Here is an 18,323-nt window from a genome sequence, read left to right as displayed (position 1 = left end):
GAATAGGGGTATGCAAATCCGCCGATCCGTCATAATTTAATGACCGAATCCGTCGATCCGTTGTAATTTAATGACCAAATCCGTCGATCCGAATCCAAATTTTATTTGCTGCCAGGATTTGAAAAAAAAGCATCTGGAGTTGTTTTGTGTTAGCTAAGAAGCAATCAGCATTTTACAATATTAACGATAAACTAAAAGTACTACCTCTACATTAGAGTTCTGTTGTTGATCCTACAATCCTACAATTTCCGTACTGCGTGACATTTAGTAAGCCTTGCGCTTGACCAAAAAAACAAAAAGTAAAACAAAGCAAAGCATTTCTGAGGATCGTTGAGATCCACGATCCGAACTTTCTTGCAAGCAAAATCCAAAATCCGGGCCCAAAAATTGGATGGAACCGCAATCCGCTTCAATTGCAGGATCCGCAAATCCGTTAAAAATTTTGCTCTGAATCCGAAATCCGGGGGAAAATATCGGCAAAATCCGTCGATCCGTTTTCCTATTCACCCCCCTCAACAACGGAATGACTGAAAAACGGTAAATCCTCTCCTAACAATAGGGGTATCGAACGGTCTTTGCGAGCATTTGCGAGCATGCGAGCACAGTGTTTTTCTTTGCAAGCACGAGCATTGGCAAAAGTTAGCCTTGCGCGCAACGAGCACGTTTCAAAAACTACCTCCACTAAAAACCGAGCATGTGAGCACTACTAGGAATTTATGCGAGCATGAGCAAACGAGCCCCCACTAAAATTTTGCGAGCATTTCGAGCAGAAACCTAATTTTTTGAGCACTGCAAAATTTTGATAGACCATTCATGACTCCTAACAATGCTCTACTGATCGCAACCGCCAGATGGTAGAACCTTTCCTGAAGTCCCCCCCCCCCTCCCCCCTTGCGAACAGTAAAGCAAGCGAGAGTGACTGGAGAGCGGAAGTGAGCGGAGGATAAGAGAGTAGGAGGAGGAGGAGAAGCCACGAGCCAAGCGGCCCACACTGCCGGAGCTTATCCCGGTTTCCGTAGCATTAAGCGGCTAGGAATATTTCTACTCCCCCCTGAATGGGATGCTAGTCCATTGCAGGGTTCCCCCCCAGCATTATGTCGCCGGTACCCATTTATACACCTGGGTGGAGAGAGGCACTAGGAGAGTAAAGTGTCTTGCCCAAGAACACAACACAAGTGACCCCGACTCGGACCGCTCGATCCGGAGTCCGGCGCTTTAACCATTAGGCCACCGCGCCTCCCATTCGCAGTCGCTTTACCATCCAAAAGAGGAACTGGGAGCAGTCTACAGATGCACCCAACGAGGAAATTCTAGCTGAATATTAAAGTGGCAGAAATTTTTAGGTAAAAAATCTCATTGCCCGAATTTGTGAGCTGTTGTTATCTTTCCGAAAATTGTAGCTTGCGTTTTCCCGTACCCAGAACAACATTTTTACCTCTCACCGGAAAACAACAGGTGTTATATTAACCATGAGGAAGAATCGAGGTGACATTTCACCAAAGAAAATCTGAGGGGATAACAGGCCTTCTAAACAAATATTCACCGAAATGATCCGTTGGTTGCCCCTGAATCTATTCCTGAACTTATTCCGCAAAGTCTTGTCAAACCTCTTTCAGGCTCACTCGCCAAACACTGCACGACAAACGTTATTCATGCTGATTTGGCAAAGGTTCGAATATTCGATTGAGACGATTCAAACGGAAACAATTATGAACAGTCATGACCGATCACAGTTATTGATGTGCGTGACTAGAAGCTTACCTATCTCCGACAACAAGACCACATTCAGGACAAATCATATCCCCGGCACGATAATCTTCGATCAACGGAGCTTCGGGATGATACGGACAATTTATCGTCTGTGAACTGAAACACAAGGCCAGGAGGCGAGAAAATAAGTTGGACCTACTTTACAGAATAACATATCACAGTAGAGACAAATAAATCAACTGAACGATGATAAAAATTGTAAGAGAAGAGAGAAGTACAGTACTAACCTACTCGCCATCTCTGTTGAGTCAACACACTGACCTGTAAACTGACTGGCAAGGAAGCTCGTGCCCACTTATATAGCCTCAGACCGGAAGTCACTTTCATGGAGAAAAAACCAAGAAGTTATATTTAGAATGACGTTACCATTTTACTGCCTCGTCCCCAGGAACCCTTGCATTTCGTCGGTGTCGGGGCTTGGTGATAGCCGATAGTGACTTCCGTCCGCCATGCTGGTGTTCCACACTGACCAAATGGCGGACGGATGCTAGTCACAAACACAAGTGTTCAGTCGCTTTTTTCCAGTTTCGCTTCTTCAAAATGCCAATGTGCCTAATTGTGGGGTGTTCTAGAAAAACTGGTGGAGATGAGGGAATCGGATTGTATCGAGTTCTGGCAGTTGTGACGAATCACTTCCCAGAAGTAAAAGAACTCAGCATTGCAAATTGAGCGAAGGCGGAGATGGATCTCAGCAATAAACCGCGATGACCTCACAGAGAAAATCTTAAATAACGATAGGGTTTGTAAAACTTTTCCATTCTGGAACCGCAGCACCTTCGAGGGATCGACACAATATCGAATGGGTTCCTATACTCTTAATTTAGGCCATGGCAAATCGGCGACGCGAAGAGAACAAACTGAAGCCCAAGAAGCTCGAGCGGAGAGGTCGAAGGAAAGGCGAAAACGACAAGCAGAACAACAAGAACAGGAACGTTTACTAAAGCTACAGAAATTAAACAAAGGGGTTTTAAAACGGTTGATTTGATTTGATAGATTTATATTTCCTTTGGAATTTCAAATCATGTGTCCCCAGAGCCACTTGTTCCTCGTGCCCCAGGTTCTGCCGGCAAATATTAGAGGGACAAGCGGCTCTGGGGACGAGAATGCGACAGGCCCATGCACTGCACACCCCGAGTTTTGGGACGTAGGTAGACCATTCGGGAAAAACACTACTTCAGGGTCGTAACCAGGTATATTTTTTCATCGCTGATCCCTAATTTTAGCTATAAATTTTGATTCCTGATCCCCAAAATGTGGCAACATTTGATCCCTGATTCCAATTCTGATCCCATCTGATTGGCTGATCCGGATCCCATGACTTGTGACCCGGGATCCCGAGGCTGTGATCCCGATCCCGAGGCTGTGATCCCGATCCCAAGGCTGTGATCCCTGATCCCATATACCTGGTTACGACCCTGCTACTTAGTGGTCAAATTATGCACACATTTTTTTATTTCGTTTTCAAGAAAATAAGCACGAGATATCTATGGAACTTGGTACTTTTAATTTCAATTATTATACATTGTAGTCACTAGCTGTCTTCTCATTGGCTAAGAGCCTACAGCTAATTCTGGGAATCCGCGCAACCCCACGCAACCTACAGATTAGTGAATAATCTGCTAGCAGATTATTCACTAATCTGTAGGTTGCGCGCGCAATGCATGATTTCCAAGAGCAATGTGTCAGGCATCCGGCGGCGAAGGAAATTCATAGTTCGTCGATTCACTTCTTCAAACGAGAAATAGTTTAACCAAAATTCAAAAATTGCTGGACAATAAAGTCTCGGAAAACACAAAATGACTTACAAAAATTGGGAAAGAACTATTCCACGATTTAGTAGGACGACCAGCCGGATTTAGCACAAGTTTTGAAACAGGTTGAAATCGCTTGTCGTTACTTCCTTTTCCAGAAAAACAATGTACAATAAAACAATTATTAGATTCGGTTTTTGTGATATTCGGAATAATCAATGTCGAGGTAAGTGTTATCAGCCGAAGCCGAAGGCTGAGGCTGATAACACTTACCTCGACCTTGATTATTCCGGATATCACAAAAACCTCATCCAATAATTGTTTATAACTGTGCAAAATCAAATTGGATCATCGTACTGCTTTATTCTTCAAACTAACTTTCCGTAAAACTCTAGTAACACGCCAAAGAGAAACCTTGTTGAAGACATCCCCGGGGGGTACTCCCTAAAATTTACTACGGGGGTGTGCCCGTAGTAAATTCTCTGAGACTCTGGACCTGTTCCAGAGAAAAAAAAGCTGGAATTTGCGACCCTGTTCCAGACAAACATTGCAAAATAGGTACCCTGTTCCATACAATATCCACTATGTCTGATATATGTAGATAGATATAAAAACACTGGCCTATATCACAAAGTGCTCACCTGACTTTGTCTGTAGTTCGGAGATAAAGCGATGAGAGGAGCGGAGTTTCATAGCAAAACTTGATCGTGTTTAATCAGGATTCTGGGAAAAAAATCGACCCTGTTCCAGAGTCAAAAGGCTAAATTCTATACCCTGTTCCAGAGTCAGAGAGGCAAAAGGCATAGACCCTTTGCATAAATGGCGTCTGCATTTAAATAACAATACAGATACATCCTTAGCCTCACGTTCACGTAAAAAATCTTTTGTTAAAAAACCTCCACATGAGGCTAAGGATGTACATAGTATTGTTATTCAAATTTGGGTGCCATTTATGCAAAGGGTCTATACCCTGTTGAGCGGCACATACCCGTATAGCCCTTATATGGGAGTACCCCCCCCCCCCCCCCCGCTCGGGAAGACATCAAAACGTTAGAGGAGATTTTTTTTTACTGCAGTTAACATAATTTTTTGTTTGTTTGTTTCAAAGCGTGCCGATCAAACAGATTATTTGAGACCCGGGGTGACCACCAGAGTAATAAGTAACCCCGTGCGAGTCGGGAAACAATAGGTTATAAGAAAAGAAGCATAAGAAAAAATAGAAAAGATGACAAACTAGAAAGGACATTAAGTGACGTCATTATCGTTTCAGTGAAACCAGTTTGTTGATGATCCAATTAATGCGAATAAAAACATGGGCTCAAAGGAACACGAGTATGCGTACAAAACACCATCTTGCAACCCTAGGTAAAACTGTTGTTTAATCTGCCACCAAACAAGTTTCCATGATGCTTGCCCTTCGAGGATTTTTCGTGGGAGATCCTCATTTAGCGGGGTTACAAAGTTACGGGAAAGCTTCTCAAAGGGGAACGTCATGGAAGGGGCACATTACGTGATTTTACACGCTCAATGCACGAGGTGTCCCTGTTACTAAGACGGCGAATTTTTCAAACGATCTTGATGTCAACGTCGATCGAAGACAAGAGATTGTACAGTCCGACCTCTATTAAGCGGCCACCCTCAGGACTTTGAAAAGTGGCCGCTTAATAGAGGTTGGCCGCTTAATAGAGGTACAATATAAATTAGATAGGAATGGCAGTAAACATGATTTTATTTACTCAAAATAGCAAAATGCTTTTGAAAAGTGAACATATATGAAGATAAATCCAAAATTAATTGTAACAAAACATCAAGTGCAATTCCAGCCCATGCATAGTTCTAGCTCTAACACAGAGGGCACGTAGTTGAAATGTACACTATTTCTTCGGGTTGATAATGTACCAAAAAATATGCAAAACATTGTTGACAAGTTTCTTAGGCCTTTTGCATCAACAGTTCGCATGTGAAAAATTAGATCAAGATATTTTACGAACAATTTATTTAAATATCACCTGCTTTATGCATTTCGCTTGGAACGATAATTTGCTGGCCGCTTATATAATTAATGGAGGTTAAAAACCATATAAATAGTACACTTGCGACAGCAAAAAGGCGCGGTCGCTTAATAGAGGTGGCCGTTGAATAGAGGTATCAAATACAGAAGTTTACTGACAAATAAATCGGGACTTTGGAAAGTGGCCGCTTAATAGAGGTCGCACTGTATTTATCTAGCCCTTTGTCATGCGTCTATCAGTGTTAGAACTTCCCTCCAGTGCAACGTGGAAGTGCAGCTGTCAATAACAAATAAAAAGCATTAAAAAATACCGTCTTGCTTTTCCTTTTCCTATATACACCGAATTTGCCCACCGCCCCTATTACGTTGTTTCTGTAGGATGGCTGTGAAATGTACCACGTGCAGGGACAATTGTTCTGCTCTCGTTGGTGACGTTCTCGTTGCTGTCGTGCTTACTTCTTAATTTACAAAGTTCCGTTCAGTTCGTTTGTTTTAGTTCTGTCTGTAGTTACCTAGACGTCGCTACGCGTCTCAGACGAATAATACGACTGTTATTTGGTTTTTGAGACGCATATTAAAAAGATTGGTCCTCTGACATGAATTTAATACGACCTATTTTCGGCATGTACTGAAACCCGAAACAACCAAAACGTCCGAAACGAAACGAAATCAGCAAAACAAGCAAAACCTATTCCAAGTATTGAGAGCTTACCGAAAACAGGATAACCGGAGTGCACCTTCTTCTCAGGTCAGCCTGAATAGCACATTGGTTAGCCTGAATAACTCGCAGGTTAGCCTGTTTACGGTTAGCTCTCAATAATGGCAATGGGTTTTGCTTCTTTTTGTTGATTCCGTTTCGTTTCGGTTGTTTCGGTGGTTTCGTTTCGGACGTTTCGTTTCGTTGTTTCGGATTTTAGTAAATGCCCTTATTTTCCTTTTTTATTGAGACATTTTAAATACCTCTCAGACCCAGACGTATTATACTTCTGAAACGAATTGGTGTACGTCCTCCTAGGTAAATACGGCCATCATTTTACTTCTGTTTAATCATCAAACTTCGCTGCGACAGTATAATAAACAGACGTGTTATTTCATTTTATTTATGCAATTAAAAATGATTCTTATAAACCTATCACTGAATTGGTTGTGTTTGATGGTGGTAGTGTTTGAACATGATAGCTCATACATTTGACTACAATTTAATGTTTAATGGAGTTTAAAAAACATATTACAATATTCAACTTCATACAGTTTCGTTATTATAATAACAAAGGTAACATAATGGTAAGTCATGTTACCAACTACGCAAAACAATGCCAAGTTTAACCGGCTTCCTTTGAACCAAACGATCAAGACGATCAGGTTTTACGTGTAATAAAGAATCGAAATAAGATTTCTTGTCAATAAATAATATCTAACAAAGTGAGATACAAGAACAAGAAGGAACAAAGATTAAAGGTTTGGAAGCTTGTCCACGGGTGTGGTAAATTTGAAGTCGCTTGGAAAGAGTTCGGCAGCTCGTAGAAAGATAAGTCTGTAGGATTGACGAATGGTTACATCAGCTACACCAGCAATGTCGCCGATTTCTACAAAAAAACAAAACACAAAACGTAATTATGTTACGAAAGGCAAAACTCTATGAGTGTTTATTGGAGAAAAGGTCCACATAATTGTTTCGACTTCTTGTTTTGATTGAAGAATTTAAAAGCTTATTTGAAGCGCGATATTCAAATAAGTTACAACTTTTTTACGCACTTCAGCTCCACCAAGACTCCACTAAGCCAGAAAAAGTAAACAGCTCGTTCACACTTAACCATTGATTAAAATATTTGGCTCAGTTGGTCTGCACTTGAGCCAAAGTCGTCGCCGCAGCTTATCCTTGTTTTATGTATCACTCTCCCCGGATGCCGGGATGCCAGTTCATTTCCCTCACTTAGGCTCCTGGCCCCAGTTGTTCAAAGGGTGGATAACGCCATCCACCGGATAAATCACTATCCGAAGGATAGCGAAGAAGCTTTTGTATGACAGTTATCCAATGGATAGCGATTTATGCACCCCATCCCTATTATAAGGTGTAAAAGAAAAAAAGAGATCATTTGAACCTTTTTGCGATCTTTTTTCCTCTGATGCCTGAGAGGCCATGTAAATCGCAGCGGCGGCAACTGAAATTGGACTTCGCCTAAAGAAAGTGAAAAGGAAATACAAATACTTCAGAACAGCAAAAAATGATACTGTTAACTTCTTTGTATTAATACGGTTATAGGAGAGGTAACAACAAAAGAACGTCGTTGGAAAAAACTTTGGACAATGCCGAGCTGTACCAATCAGTAACCTACCTTGTTGTTACTTATTTTCGCGGGACTTAATTTTCGCGATTTCTTGAAAATTGCGAAATTAAGGACCCGCGAAAATATATTTTAAACGTTTTTTATTGTATCGTAGTTTTGACCAAATCGCGAAAAATAAGTCCCGCGAAATATGCCCGTTCCATTTTCGCGAAATAAAGTTCCCGCGAAAGTAAGCAACAATAAGGTAACTTTTACTGATTCAAGTCAATTTCTGAGCAAAAACAAAACAAGCATTATCAGTATCGATCTACATTCTTTTGAATTTTTAGCCTGCCACACTAACAGCAAACAATTATTTTAGCTCTTCGGTGTTTCACTCCTTAAACAATGAGATAAGGGTAGACACTTACCCCGGTACTAAATCTAAATCAACCGCTTTACGAGCGATGTGTGTGGCGGCCTTCTGTACATCCGGCGGAAGACCAAGATTGGAGCAAAACCTCGACTGAAATAAAGAAAAAAGTAACAGCGATGCCATTATTTCACCATAACATACAAAGTGCCCTGATTGGTTTATAAGTTGGTTTGTTGAAGGTTGTAAGTATATTATTAGCCTTCCCTTTCTTAGCGCCATCCGCACTCCTTAATCTAAGTGGTAACAATCGTTGCTGTGTCTTTGATATTGACAATAATTTGTCCTGCTCCAAGGCAGGACGACGGCGCTTTTGAATTTTGGTAAGGCTTGAGTTGACAAAATTTTGTAGGAATACAAATCACCGTCCGCACTTAAAGCAACGGAACTGATGACATTATTTTGGAAAGTTAACCATTTTTGCCTAGTACGAGTGGGTCCTTGGCCCTCCCCCACCCCCTTACCAAAACTTTACCGTTATGCTTCGTGTACATGCACTATATTGTCAATTTCAAGGGTTCTTAACTTACCATGAAATCCGCTGTTGTTATGAGATCCACACTCGTTTCCAAGGCCTTTAATATTAGTTTGAAACAACGACCGATTTCTTTTTTGGAGATTTTACTGATAGCGCAAATTTCTGTTGACGAAAGACAGACAGAGGTGAGCGCGAGATCTTAACAAAAAAAGTAAGAAACATTCTCTGGCTAAAAGTTTAATAGCAACCAATTTTTTATTGCATGTCTTCAATCTTGAAGAGGTAAAAAAAAAAAAATCACTTTTCTCCAGAGAGCTGTTCTCCATTTTTTCAAGTTATGTTTCCAGTTTACCTTTAAACGTTCTTGGTACACCCTCTTGTCGACAGGCGATGTACAAACAAGCAGAAGCGATGGCATCATTGCTTCGACCTTTTAAACTCTTTTGCTCATGAACTTGTTTAAAAAGCTGATTCGCACGGTCCTGAGAAAAAAGGGATCACTGTTAAATGAGTTTACTTATTTGTGTAAACACTGACAAAAATATTAAGACTTTTTTGCCTAAGAAAAAAGTACTAAAGACAAAACCATATTTCAGACAACTAGAATAAATAATTTTGACTATATCGCAAAAGATGCATTATTTACAATATTTTTAGTGAGGTAACACAAATAGAAACATGTTGTTTGTTGCAGTGACACTCTCTGTTTTGACAGAGGACATACTTAGAATGAAGGGTAATGTTTAAATAAAACAATATCCCAAAGAGGTTGTGGCTTCTAGGATAAAAAAAGTGTGCTTTAATGAGGTCCTTCCAGGGTAAATTCCGACAAGCGACATGGCCCAAAAAGTAGCGACAGCACATGAAATGAAACTGCAACAAACAATAAGCTTTCTTGCCAAATTCCGACAAGTGACAAAAAAGCCTAGAATGGCCGATGAAACAGCGACACCAAGCATTTTGAAATTCAGACAAGCGACTCAGGGACCCCCCCTGGCAGGGCCTCTTTAATGCTCAATAATACCACTTAAGTACTCCAGTTGAGTTGTACTGCAGGCCCTGGTTGTTCAAAGAGTGGATAATGCTATCCACCAGATAATTTGCTATCCAGTCGATAAGTGCTGACAAAACATACTACACTCTCCACTGGATAGTGATTTATCTGATGGATAACGTCATCCACCCTTTGAACAACCGGGGCCAGTACTTTAGTTGCTTAACTTCAAAAAATTATGGATAAACTTATTTTATTCAAGAACTTACAGTTGATAGTAAGCCAAGTGTTTACATATTTTGTTATGAAAAATGCTTACCACTATTTTCCTGGGAAGATTTATTCTATCAGCCATGATGCCGATTTCTCTAAAAGCATTCATAAGACTTCTGTCTGAACCGGTTAACTAAATGGACAAATATGAAAAACAGACTGTTATAGAAAAACAATTACCATATGTACAAAATTCTGCAGTTAGTGTTGTTAAATAGGCCATTTCTGAGTTACTCTTTGCCTCCCTTTCAAAACAAGCCTACGTACGAAACCATTCAAACGAAAATGAGTTTGATTTGCATGAAAATTGACATGTAGGTGAAACTCATTTTCAAATTGGTGGTTTCTCACATAGGCAAAGGATAACTCGGAAATGCCTATTTAACCATTACATGATTTTCTTCTCTATTTTTTGTAACACAGCTGACAGCGATTAACCTTAATTGTTAGCTCAGAAGTGCAAACCTTCTTTCTATGGGGCACTATAAATTCATTTGCTACTGGGCTGAACTAAAACAAACTGAGAGATGTTTCCTGTGTGTGATAGATAGTTGAGTTGGATTAAAGGTAAAGTCTGTATCCAAGCCAAGTGGCCCATACAACCGGAGCTTATCCCGGTTTCTGTAGCATTAAGCGACTAGGAGTATTGCTACTCCCCCCTGGATGGGATGCCAGTCCATCACAGGGTTACCCCCCAGCAGTAAAATGCTGGTACCCATTTATACACCTGGGTGGAGAGAGGCACTATGAGAGTAAAGTATTTTGCCCTAGAACACAAGGCAACACTCCGGCCAGGCCTCCAACCTGGGCCATTTGACTTGCAGTAGAGTACGCTAACCTTTAGGCCACTGCACCTCCCTGAGTTGGATTGAAAGGGGTCGACTATTAGCAATGGCAGATACCAAACTACGCTATCTATTTCACAAAGATGACACAAACACATGTTTTTGTGGAGAAAAACTTACGCCGCCTCTGTTGTGATATTTAGCATAGCCATCTCCTTCACTGTTTCCCTGTGGTGCTCTCTCGATGATTGTGGAGAGGTCTCCTCCACCCAATAATGGATTCTGTAATAGGGAAGAATATAGGTTTTAGCCCTAACATCACATTAAAACTCATCTTCCTTAGTTATTGAAAGCATTTTTATTTTTCAGATTTCTCTACATATGCTGGTACCCATTTATCCACCACTTTTTCGATTCAAAAAGTAAAGCTGTTACAACTGGGTGGAGAGAGGCAGTGTGCAAGGAAAAATTAAATCCAATCAAACCCAAACCTTTGTTGAATGGCAAAGTTTAAGCATGGACTGGACCAAGTTGGGAATGGGGGTGGGGGGGGGGGGTGTGAGGGGGTAAGGACTAGCAGGACCCCACATTTAGAGTTGTAAAACATTTGACTGTCTTCTTAGTATCCCCTATTCCTGTTGAAAAGCCCTGTTCAGCTTTTCAGCCCATCCGCCAAAAACATGCCCACCATCCTTGCAGCACACATTTCTTGCAATCCAAGGCTCAAAACAACAAATCCCCATCCAAGAACTTTCTCTTCATTGTTGATCGGAGAATTACATTATCATTAACAGTTAGCTGGATACAGTGCCTGTTGATTTGATTGATTCGTTGAATGGATAATATTATTCATAATCCGAAAAGTGGAGAACTTTGTTGATTGGAAAATCGCATTTCATTATTGACAACAGACCCTGCGGCGCAAGATTGTTGATTGGACTGATTTGTGTGAGTGCGGATAATTTTATATACGATCCGACAAGAACAGTGTTGATCTGACAATAACAAAAGCATGCCACCTGAAAGATGACGTAAATACAAGTATATTCCCTGTTCTAAACACACCAGAGGTAGTAAAACGGAAAACATAGCAAAACATGATCGCAAAATGACTTTTTCAAATGGAATCTAGTCAATAGACTGTATTGGATAACCCTCCAAATCCCCCTTACTGTTTCTTGTACATTTCTTTTAATTTTGCTTCCCGAATCTTTGAGACTTCAGCAAAAATTTTCCCTAGTTGATGATTTCTTCATACTCATGATGTAAGGAGAAATAAGATTTTGATGACTGTTAAGAGCTGTAATAATATTTTAGCTGCTAGCTTCCAGTCTTACCTGTGCTGCTCCCACACGAGACGGATCACTGTTTGACTTCTCATTACTGAATGTACGCCATTCTGAACCAACATCAACAACCCTACATGAAAGGAGAAAATACAGGTGTATTGTTGGCTTACACGGGGGGTAACCCCTTAGGGATGCAAGGCACAGCAAGGATAGGAGAGCGTAAAACAACAACACTTAAGCCCTTGGACATTCTCCTTTGTTTCATTTCTGGATCAAGACATGAGGGTAGAGTTCAGTATCCTTTTACTGAGGGTCCATTATAGGGAAATGTTCAGCCTGCAGACCACCATATTTTGTCATCGTAGCGGCAAATTTTTACAGCCGTATGTGCCTTCTGGCACGATGAGACATCATGATGAGACAGCAAATTTCTTTTATTTTCTCCTGAAGACCCAGACCGCCATTTATTTCTTGACCGTAAACCGCCAGATTTAACAAAGAATTTTCCTGCAGACCGACGTTTAAAATTGGCTTAGTCCCTCAGATCGCTAGAGTATAAAAGACCCTCTTTTCTAGCTTTTTAAAATGCTGATTCAACCCTTTTACCTTGTATACAACAAACAAAAACCTGAATGACATAGCACAATGATTTTGAAGGTCAAAGTTGATCTTAACCCCTTGCCTACCAGAGCCAAACACACCAAGCAACCGGTGGCCATATTGAATTTTTAATGAGATTCTAAATTTGGCTAAGCAATGGCATCTTTTCAGATAAAAATATTAAAGTACACCTAGATTAAGCATTTACAATGAGTTCCTCTCCCTTTTCCGCATTCTCTTACTGTACTGTTGACTCGTACAGCTCCCCGGCGAACTCCTTGACCATGTGCATTTGGAGGCGGTTTGGAGGTTCAATTTCTTCGATCGATCAAGGCTTCTTCTTCGCCACCTTCTTCTTCTTTTTGTTCAGACTCTTCAGAATTACTTGGCATTAATTCGCTGTGACTTAAATCGCTTACATCAGAGTCGCGATCGACAAAAATTTCAGCAATAGCTTCATCTGTGTCCATTTTGCCTTCACACACACAAGTCGCCATTTTGTAAATTGTCCGAGCAAAAAGCAATTTTATTGGGTCAGCGGTGTTTCAAAAGTAGCGCCAGACCTTTCTCAACAACCGGGGATGATTTCTTCAAGGCATCGCGAACAACCAGGCTTTCAGTGATGTCCTTTGGTTGACGACGTATATATACGTCCTCGGTCGTTGCATGACAACAGAGAGGACGTATATATACGTCCTTGGTAGGCAAGGAAGAAAGACTTCTTTGTCTGTTTATGAGAGGAAGAGTCAAGAATTTGTGTAGAAATAGGAAACAAGGGATTTGATTTTATAAGCCAAAATACCAATAAAAATATGAATATGCCATTAATAATTAATAAAATCAAAAGGAAGGAAATCCAAATTATTTCAAGTATGTCAATGACAAAACCCCACAAATTACACCTAGCATTCTGTAGCTGGAAATAATAAAAATTGCCATTTGGTACCTTAAAGACTTAAATTAAAAGTCGCCCATTGCAGCTGCCTAAATTCAGTAAATGAGGGCAGATAAATCAAGTATTTTACAGAGCAGAATTGGAGTTGAATAGCATTACTGCCAGCACCGTCCAAGCTGTATGCACTGTCAGTAAGAAGAGAGCCCCTGTTTGGTTATTTCTAAAGAAATCAACAACGTGATGATCACCGTGCAAAAAAATGAAGATCTCATGGTGAAGTGAAGCTTTAAGCCTCGAGCTTATGGGCTCGTATAAAAGTAAACTTGAAAAGAAAACAATCAACAGAACAACATCGGCAGGAAAATTATCCAAAAAAAATCATTCATTTTCCTTGTTGTTTCAGCAAGTGTTCCCTTTTCATCAATTCAAACAGTTATTTAAGCAATTTGCTGCTGAAGTGAAATATATATTCAGCTGTATAAAATTACACTCCGTCTGACTATACTGTCGCATAGTTTCAATGAACCATTTCCATTCATAGAACGAAGATATGCAAAAAAAACTTGAAGATCTATTTACAAAAAAATTGACGAAAACAAAGTCTGTGGGTACCGATAGAGAGGCTCAGTAGAAGAGATTAATTTGCAAGCAGGACTGATCCAGGCATATCCCTGTCAGCTTCCTTGTTATAATGATGACGTCAGCACGCTGACACTCACACGCTGTGAAGTTACTGGTAGCGCAGGGATTTCACTGGTGTTTGCAGTTTAGGTTTTACCAGTCGAGCGGAATTTTATTTTTTTTACCGCCATATTCATGATCAGATACATGTAGAAAGTAACAGGAAGACTACAAACGGAAGAAGCTCAAAAATGAAAGCGATTGTATCTTCCAGGTATCATTTCTTGATCCGAAACTAGATAACTTTCGTGGAACTGTTTTCGAATTCATGGTTTTAAAATTAATTTATTTCAAGCTGTTTGAGACATAACAACAGAATCCGAGGAATAAAGAGATCTCTTATATAATAAAAGAAGTATGAATAAGAAACAAATGTATAGGAGCTTACCTATCTCCGACAACAAGTCCACATTCAGAACAAATCATATCCCCGGCGCGATAATCTTCGATCAACGGAGCTTCGGGATGATGTGCACATTTTATCGTCTGCGAACTGAAATATAAGGCCAGGAGGCGAGAAAATAAGTTGAACTAAATCTACAATATATCTGATCATAACGAAGACGAATAAATCAACTGAATTTGTAGTAAACATTAACAAAAAGCGATGCACTAACCTACTCGCCATTTCGTACTCGTGTCAATATTCTGACTGGCGAAGACTGCTGAGCTACCGCTCTTTATAGCTTTCAGACCGGAAGTGACGTAACGAGGGAAACCGAGAAGCTATTCTTGTTGCTCACTCATCCACCCGGGGACTTTGGGACTGTGTTGTTTACGAGAGCCTCTTGATCTTGAAGTTGCATTTCCTTGTATTTTGTTATGGCTCAAAATCGGTTGTCAAATGTAACGGTGGAGCAAGTTAAAGGTGGGATAATCGTGTTTTGTGTTTCCGTGTTTGCGATCTCATTAGTATTAAAATCCTTTAGTGCTAATAATGGCTTCTGGTTTTACGGCTGCATTGTTGATTACTGTTTAAAATTACTTTATTGGGCGACCGGAAAGCGTTCTGGAATTGTTTAAGCATTTCAGTTACAATCGGCTTGACAAATCTGTAGAGCCAGCAACGATCGAAGAATCTAAAATTAAACAGAATCATGCAAGAGGCGAACAGAACCTCTCAGACTCTCTTCAGCGAGCTGGAGCGCGTCATGTCTGCAATATGAATTAAAGAAAAAATTATTATGCGGGCTAGAGTTAGGCTCTAGTACTCCAGGAATTTAAGGAATTGACGCTAAATACTCAGTATTGTATTAAGTATTAAGTATTATTACTTAATTGCGTAGGAGTTTGTTCAAGGTAAAGGTTATGTATTTAAAGGAAATGGAGGTTTGTCTTAAATAAGGCAGGAGAGGGGAGAGAGGTGGTCTGGTGTTTTCCTGTGAAAACAAACCTTTCTTATAGAAGGGTGGGGAAAGTCCTGTCACAAGTGCAATGTAAACAGATTTTTTTTCATCTTCTGATTACAACGTGGGAGTGTGAATCTTTATCTTTTACAGCCAACTAACTTGCAGGGCAGATATTAACTTAAAAACCAAAAATCCCTCTTTCGTGTTCTTTTTGATGGTTTCTAGCTTGGATTGGATAGATTGTCGGCATTTATGATCAAAGTGCTTATCTTTGGAAAAATTTGGTCACGTGCTTGACCCACTGACTCCTGGAGATTTTCCAAAAAACGCATTTTTTAGATGTTTTTGACCATTTAAGGTCTATTGTAAACTAAAATAGCTCCAAATCACTCAAAACGGCCCTTGAAACGCAAAATGCATCCTTGTTTTTCACCAGAATCATGTTTAACAACTTTTTAGCTCATGCATGCACACAAATCAAAGTTTATCCTACCACTTTAGGCTTTTCGTTTTTTTTCCCACTTTTCCTTTTTCTCTTCTTCCTTCCTTTCTTTTTGCTGTAGTGTTTGGCCTTCTGCCAGGCTTCTTTCTAGTAGAAGAATTTCCGCGAAAGCGCAAACGAGGCGAGAACTACTTACCATGGACAAGCAAAGGGTAGAAAGGGGAAATTTTCCTCTGAGTTTTTCGCTTAAATTTTGAAGCGTTTTGGTGCATATTTCAAGCTCCATTAATCTAATCGTGCTAGTTTAGGTATCGTTGGAAAGGTCTTGTTCTGCTTCACAATTTGAGCACAGATGCTGCCTTTCTGGGTGAAAGGTGATGACGTCAGAAGCGGGACAAATGCCCGGATCCTTTACGGCCGGTTTAGGCCGGTTCAGGAGTCAATGTGTTAAATATTAATTTTTAGTAAACATACTGCATATTTTATATTGTATAGCATCGATCAGTGCAGTCTCAGTCAATCTCGTCCCCAGTGCCAAGAATGCAGACTCTAGTCAATTCCAATTTTTTGAGCATTTGCGGAGTGTTCATTTTCAATTGTCAACCAATCAGATTTGAGCATATCAAAGCGACCAGAAGTCTGTGAAACATAGACTTTCTCATAAAATTGGCCTGAGTCTGCATTCTAAGTGCTTAAACATTGGGCTTTGCGGATGTGATTGCTATCAGCGAATAAGAAATGTGGGCAAAATTCTCCATAGTAACACACACAAATTATAATGGTGGCAAGTACAAATGGTAACAATGGTTTTCCAAGCTTATCACAGTAATTTTTGTAAGTTGATTTTTTGTTTGTTCATCAGCTGCGATGAGAGAAATTTTGGAGGCCTTTGAGAAGCCAGAAAACAAGGCTAGAATACTGGAAATTGAACAGGAAGCAGGAAGTGACCTAGTGAAGCTTGTTCAAGATCGGCTGCCATTTGCTGCTGAGATACAGCAAGAGGTGATTAAAAGTCATGGCTTTTCAGATGATGGGGACCAAGGTAACAACATCACTTCTCCAACAGTTGTATAAATATTTATAACTACAAACATTCTTTAGTGATCATCACCTAATTGGTGGAGAGAAACAAGGGGTAGGGGCTTGGGAGAAAAGGGGGTGCACGGGGTATGGGAGGCGTGGTGACCTAATGGTTAGCGCACTCGACTATGAGCCGAAACGGCCCGGGTTAGAGGCCTGGCCAGGGCGCTGTGTTGTGTTCTTGCAGGGCAAGACACTTTACTCTCATGATGCCTCTCTCCACCCAGGTGTATAAATGGGTACCAGCAAATTTACTGCTGGGGGTAACCCTGCGATGGACTAGCATCCCATCCAGGGAGGAGTAGCAATACTACTAGTCGCTTGAAAAACGGGGTAAGCTCCAGCTGTATGGGCCACTTGGCTCGGACACAGACTTTGCCTTTAAACTTCATGTAGGCAAGGAGCTGACATAAATAATTGAATAACTAATAATTGTTATTAAATTATAAGTGGTTAATAAATTGGCTTGTTTCAACAGGTTCCCTCACGTTCACACATGCCATCAAGTTGTTTGAGAAAGAAGATGAAGAAATTGCTAACATGGCAGCAGATCTGAAGACACGATTTATTCCACTTTTACCACATCCACCTCTTTTTGTTCCAAGGGATGTCACATAACCAATGTCCTTCAATATTTTCAGGAAAATTGTACATTTTGAATGTTGCTCAGATTGGATCACTCACAGTTACAATGGATCACTCAAAAATAATTTGTGTTGAGGTCTATTACGGTATATTTTGTAACATTTTGTACAGTACAATGATGTCTTTACAGGAGACTTCAAAGATTCCTTAACAGCTTTATGGAGTTCTTAATGTTGTAGGTAGAGAAAGCACGAGAGCTGCATCACAATGTGAGAGTTTTCTTCAACTTTCAGCAAGCATGAGCCAAACAAGAAAAAACTGTTTAGAAAAAATTGAGTGACGAGAGGGAACAAGTATTGCTGAGTGCATGAGAGTTTGGGTCTAGCCTGCGAGCAGGCTCTCTCTTCGGGTGCGCCTTCGGCACTCGCACAGTTGCCCCCGAAACGTACATTGCCTCCAAAGAGAGAGCCTGCTTGCAGGCTGGTTTGGGTCAGGTAGCAGATCTTGCAAAGTCTCATTCAAAAGGCTTGCTACCCTTCACGAGAACAATAAAATGACCACAGGAACAATGCCCATAGTCCCAAAAACAATAGCAACTGCCACACTGGAGGGCCAGCAGAGTTACGAGCTTACGAGAGCT

At 40.5% G+C, this 18,323-nt stretch overlaps 2 protein-coding genes across 2 annotated transcripts; one reads left to right on the top strand and one right to left on the bottom strand.

Annotated features, from left to right (window-relative positions):
- Positions 1 to 6,725: 6,725 nt before the first annotated feature.
- LOC144664872 (transcription initiation factor IIB-like) lies at positions 6,726 to 14,986 on the bottom strand. The gene is made up of 10 exons (XM_078526081.1): positions 14,845 to 14,986; positions 14,616 to 14,720; positions 12,100 to 12,181; positions 10,943 to 11,044; positions 10,024 to 10,110; positions 9,063 to 9,192; positions 8,763 to 8,872; positions 8,231 to 8,325; positions 7,635 to 7,711; positions 6,726 to 7,118 (listed from the first exon to the last, which is right to left on the bottom strand). The coding sequence occupies exons 1-10, from the start codon at positions 14,853 to 14,855 to the stop codon at positions 6,985 to 6,987; spliced, it is 933 nt and encodes a 310-aa protein (XP_078382207.1). The 5' UTR covers positions 14,856 to 14,986; the 3' UTR covers positions 6,726 to 6,984.
- Positions 14,956 to 18,293, top strand: LOC144664893 (protein C10-like). The gene is made up of 3 exons (XM_078526101.1): positions 14,956 to 15,095; positions 16,881 to 17,060; positions 17,577 to 18,293. Exons 1-3 carry the CDS (start codon positions 15,050 to 15,052, stop codon positions 17,714 to 17,716), a joined length of 366 nt encoding a protein of 121 aa, XP_078382227.1. The 5' UTR covers positions 14,956 to 15,049; the 3' UTR covers positions 17,717 to 18,293.
- Positions 18,294 to 18,323: the final 30 nt, after the last annotated feature.

The sequence above is a fragment of the Oculina patagonica genome, chromosome 1, assembly GCF_052425735.1.
Source record: "Oculina patagonica isolate OP01 chromosome 1, crgOcupat, whole genome shotgun sequence".
NCBI classification, from domain to species: Eukaryota; Metazoa; Cnidaria; class Anthozoa; order Scleractinia; family Oculinidae; genus Oculina; species Oculina patagonica.
The sequence above is the reverse complement of the archived record's forward strand: the minus strand, read 5'-3'. Positions and strand labels throughout refer to the sequence as shown.

What these genes read in the sequence shown, in the direction of transcription:
- LOC144664872 (XM_078526081.1), bottom strand. An exon ending in CTCGTGTGGGAGCAGCACAG is followed by an intron (nt 11,045 to 12,099) that starts GTAAGACTGGAA and finishes TCCCTATTACAG; the next exon opens with AATCCATTATTGGGTGGAGG. An exon ending in TAACAACAGCGGATTTCATG is followed by an intron (nt 8,326 to 8,762) that starts GTAAGTTAAGAA and finishes TCTTTATTTCAG; the next exon opens with TCGAGGTTTTGCTCCAATCT.
- LOC144664893 (XM_078526101.1), top strand. Translation starts at nt 15,050, where the DNA reads ATGGCTCAAAATCGGTTGTCAAATGTAACGGTGGAGCAAGTTAAAG. An exon ending in AACGGTGGAGCAAGTTAAAG is followed by an intron (nt 15,096 to 16,880) that starts GTGGGATAATCG and finishes TTTGTTCATCAG; the next exon opens with CTGCGATGAGAGAAATTTTG. An exon ending in TTCAGATGATGGGGACCAAG is followed by an intron (nt 17,061 to 17,576) that starts GTAACAACATCA and finishes TTGTTTCAACAG; the next exon opens with GTTCCCTCACGTTCACACAT.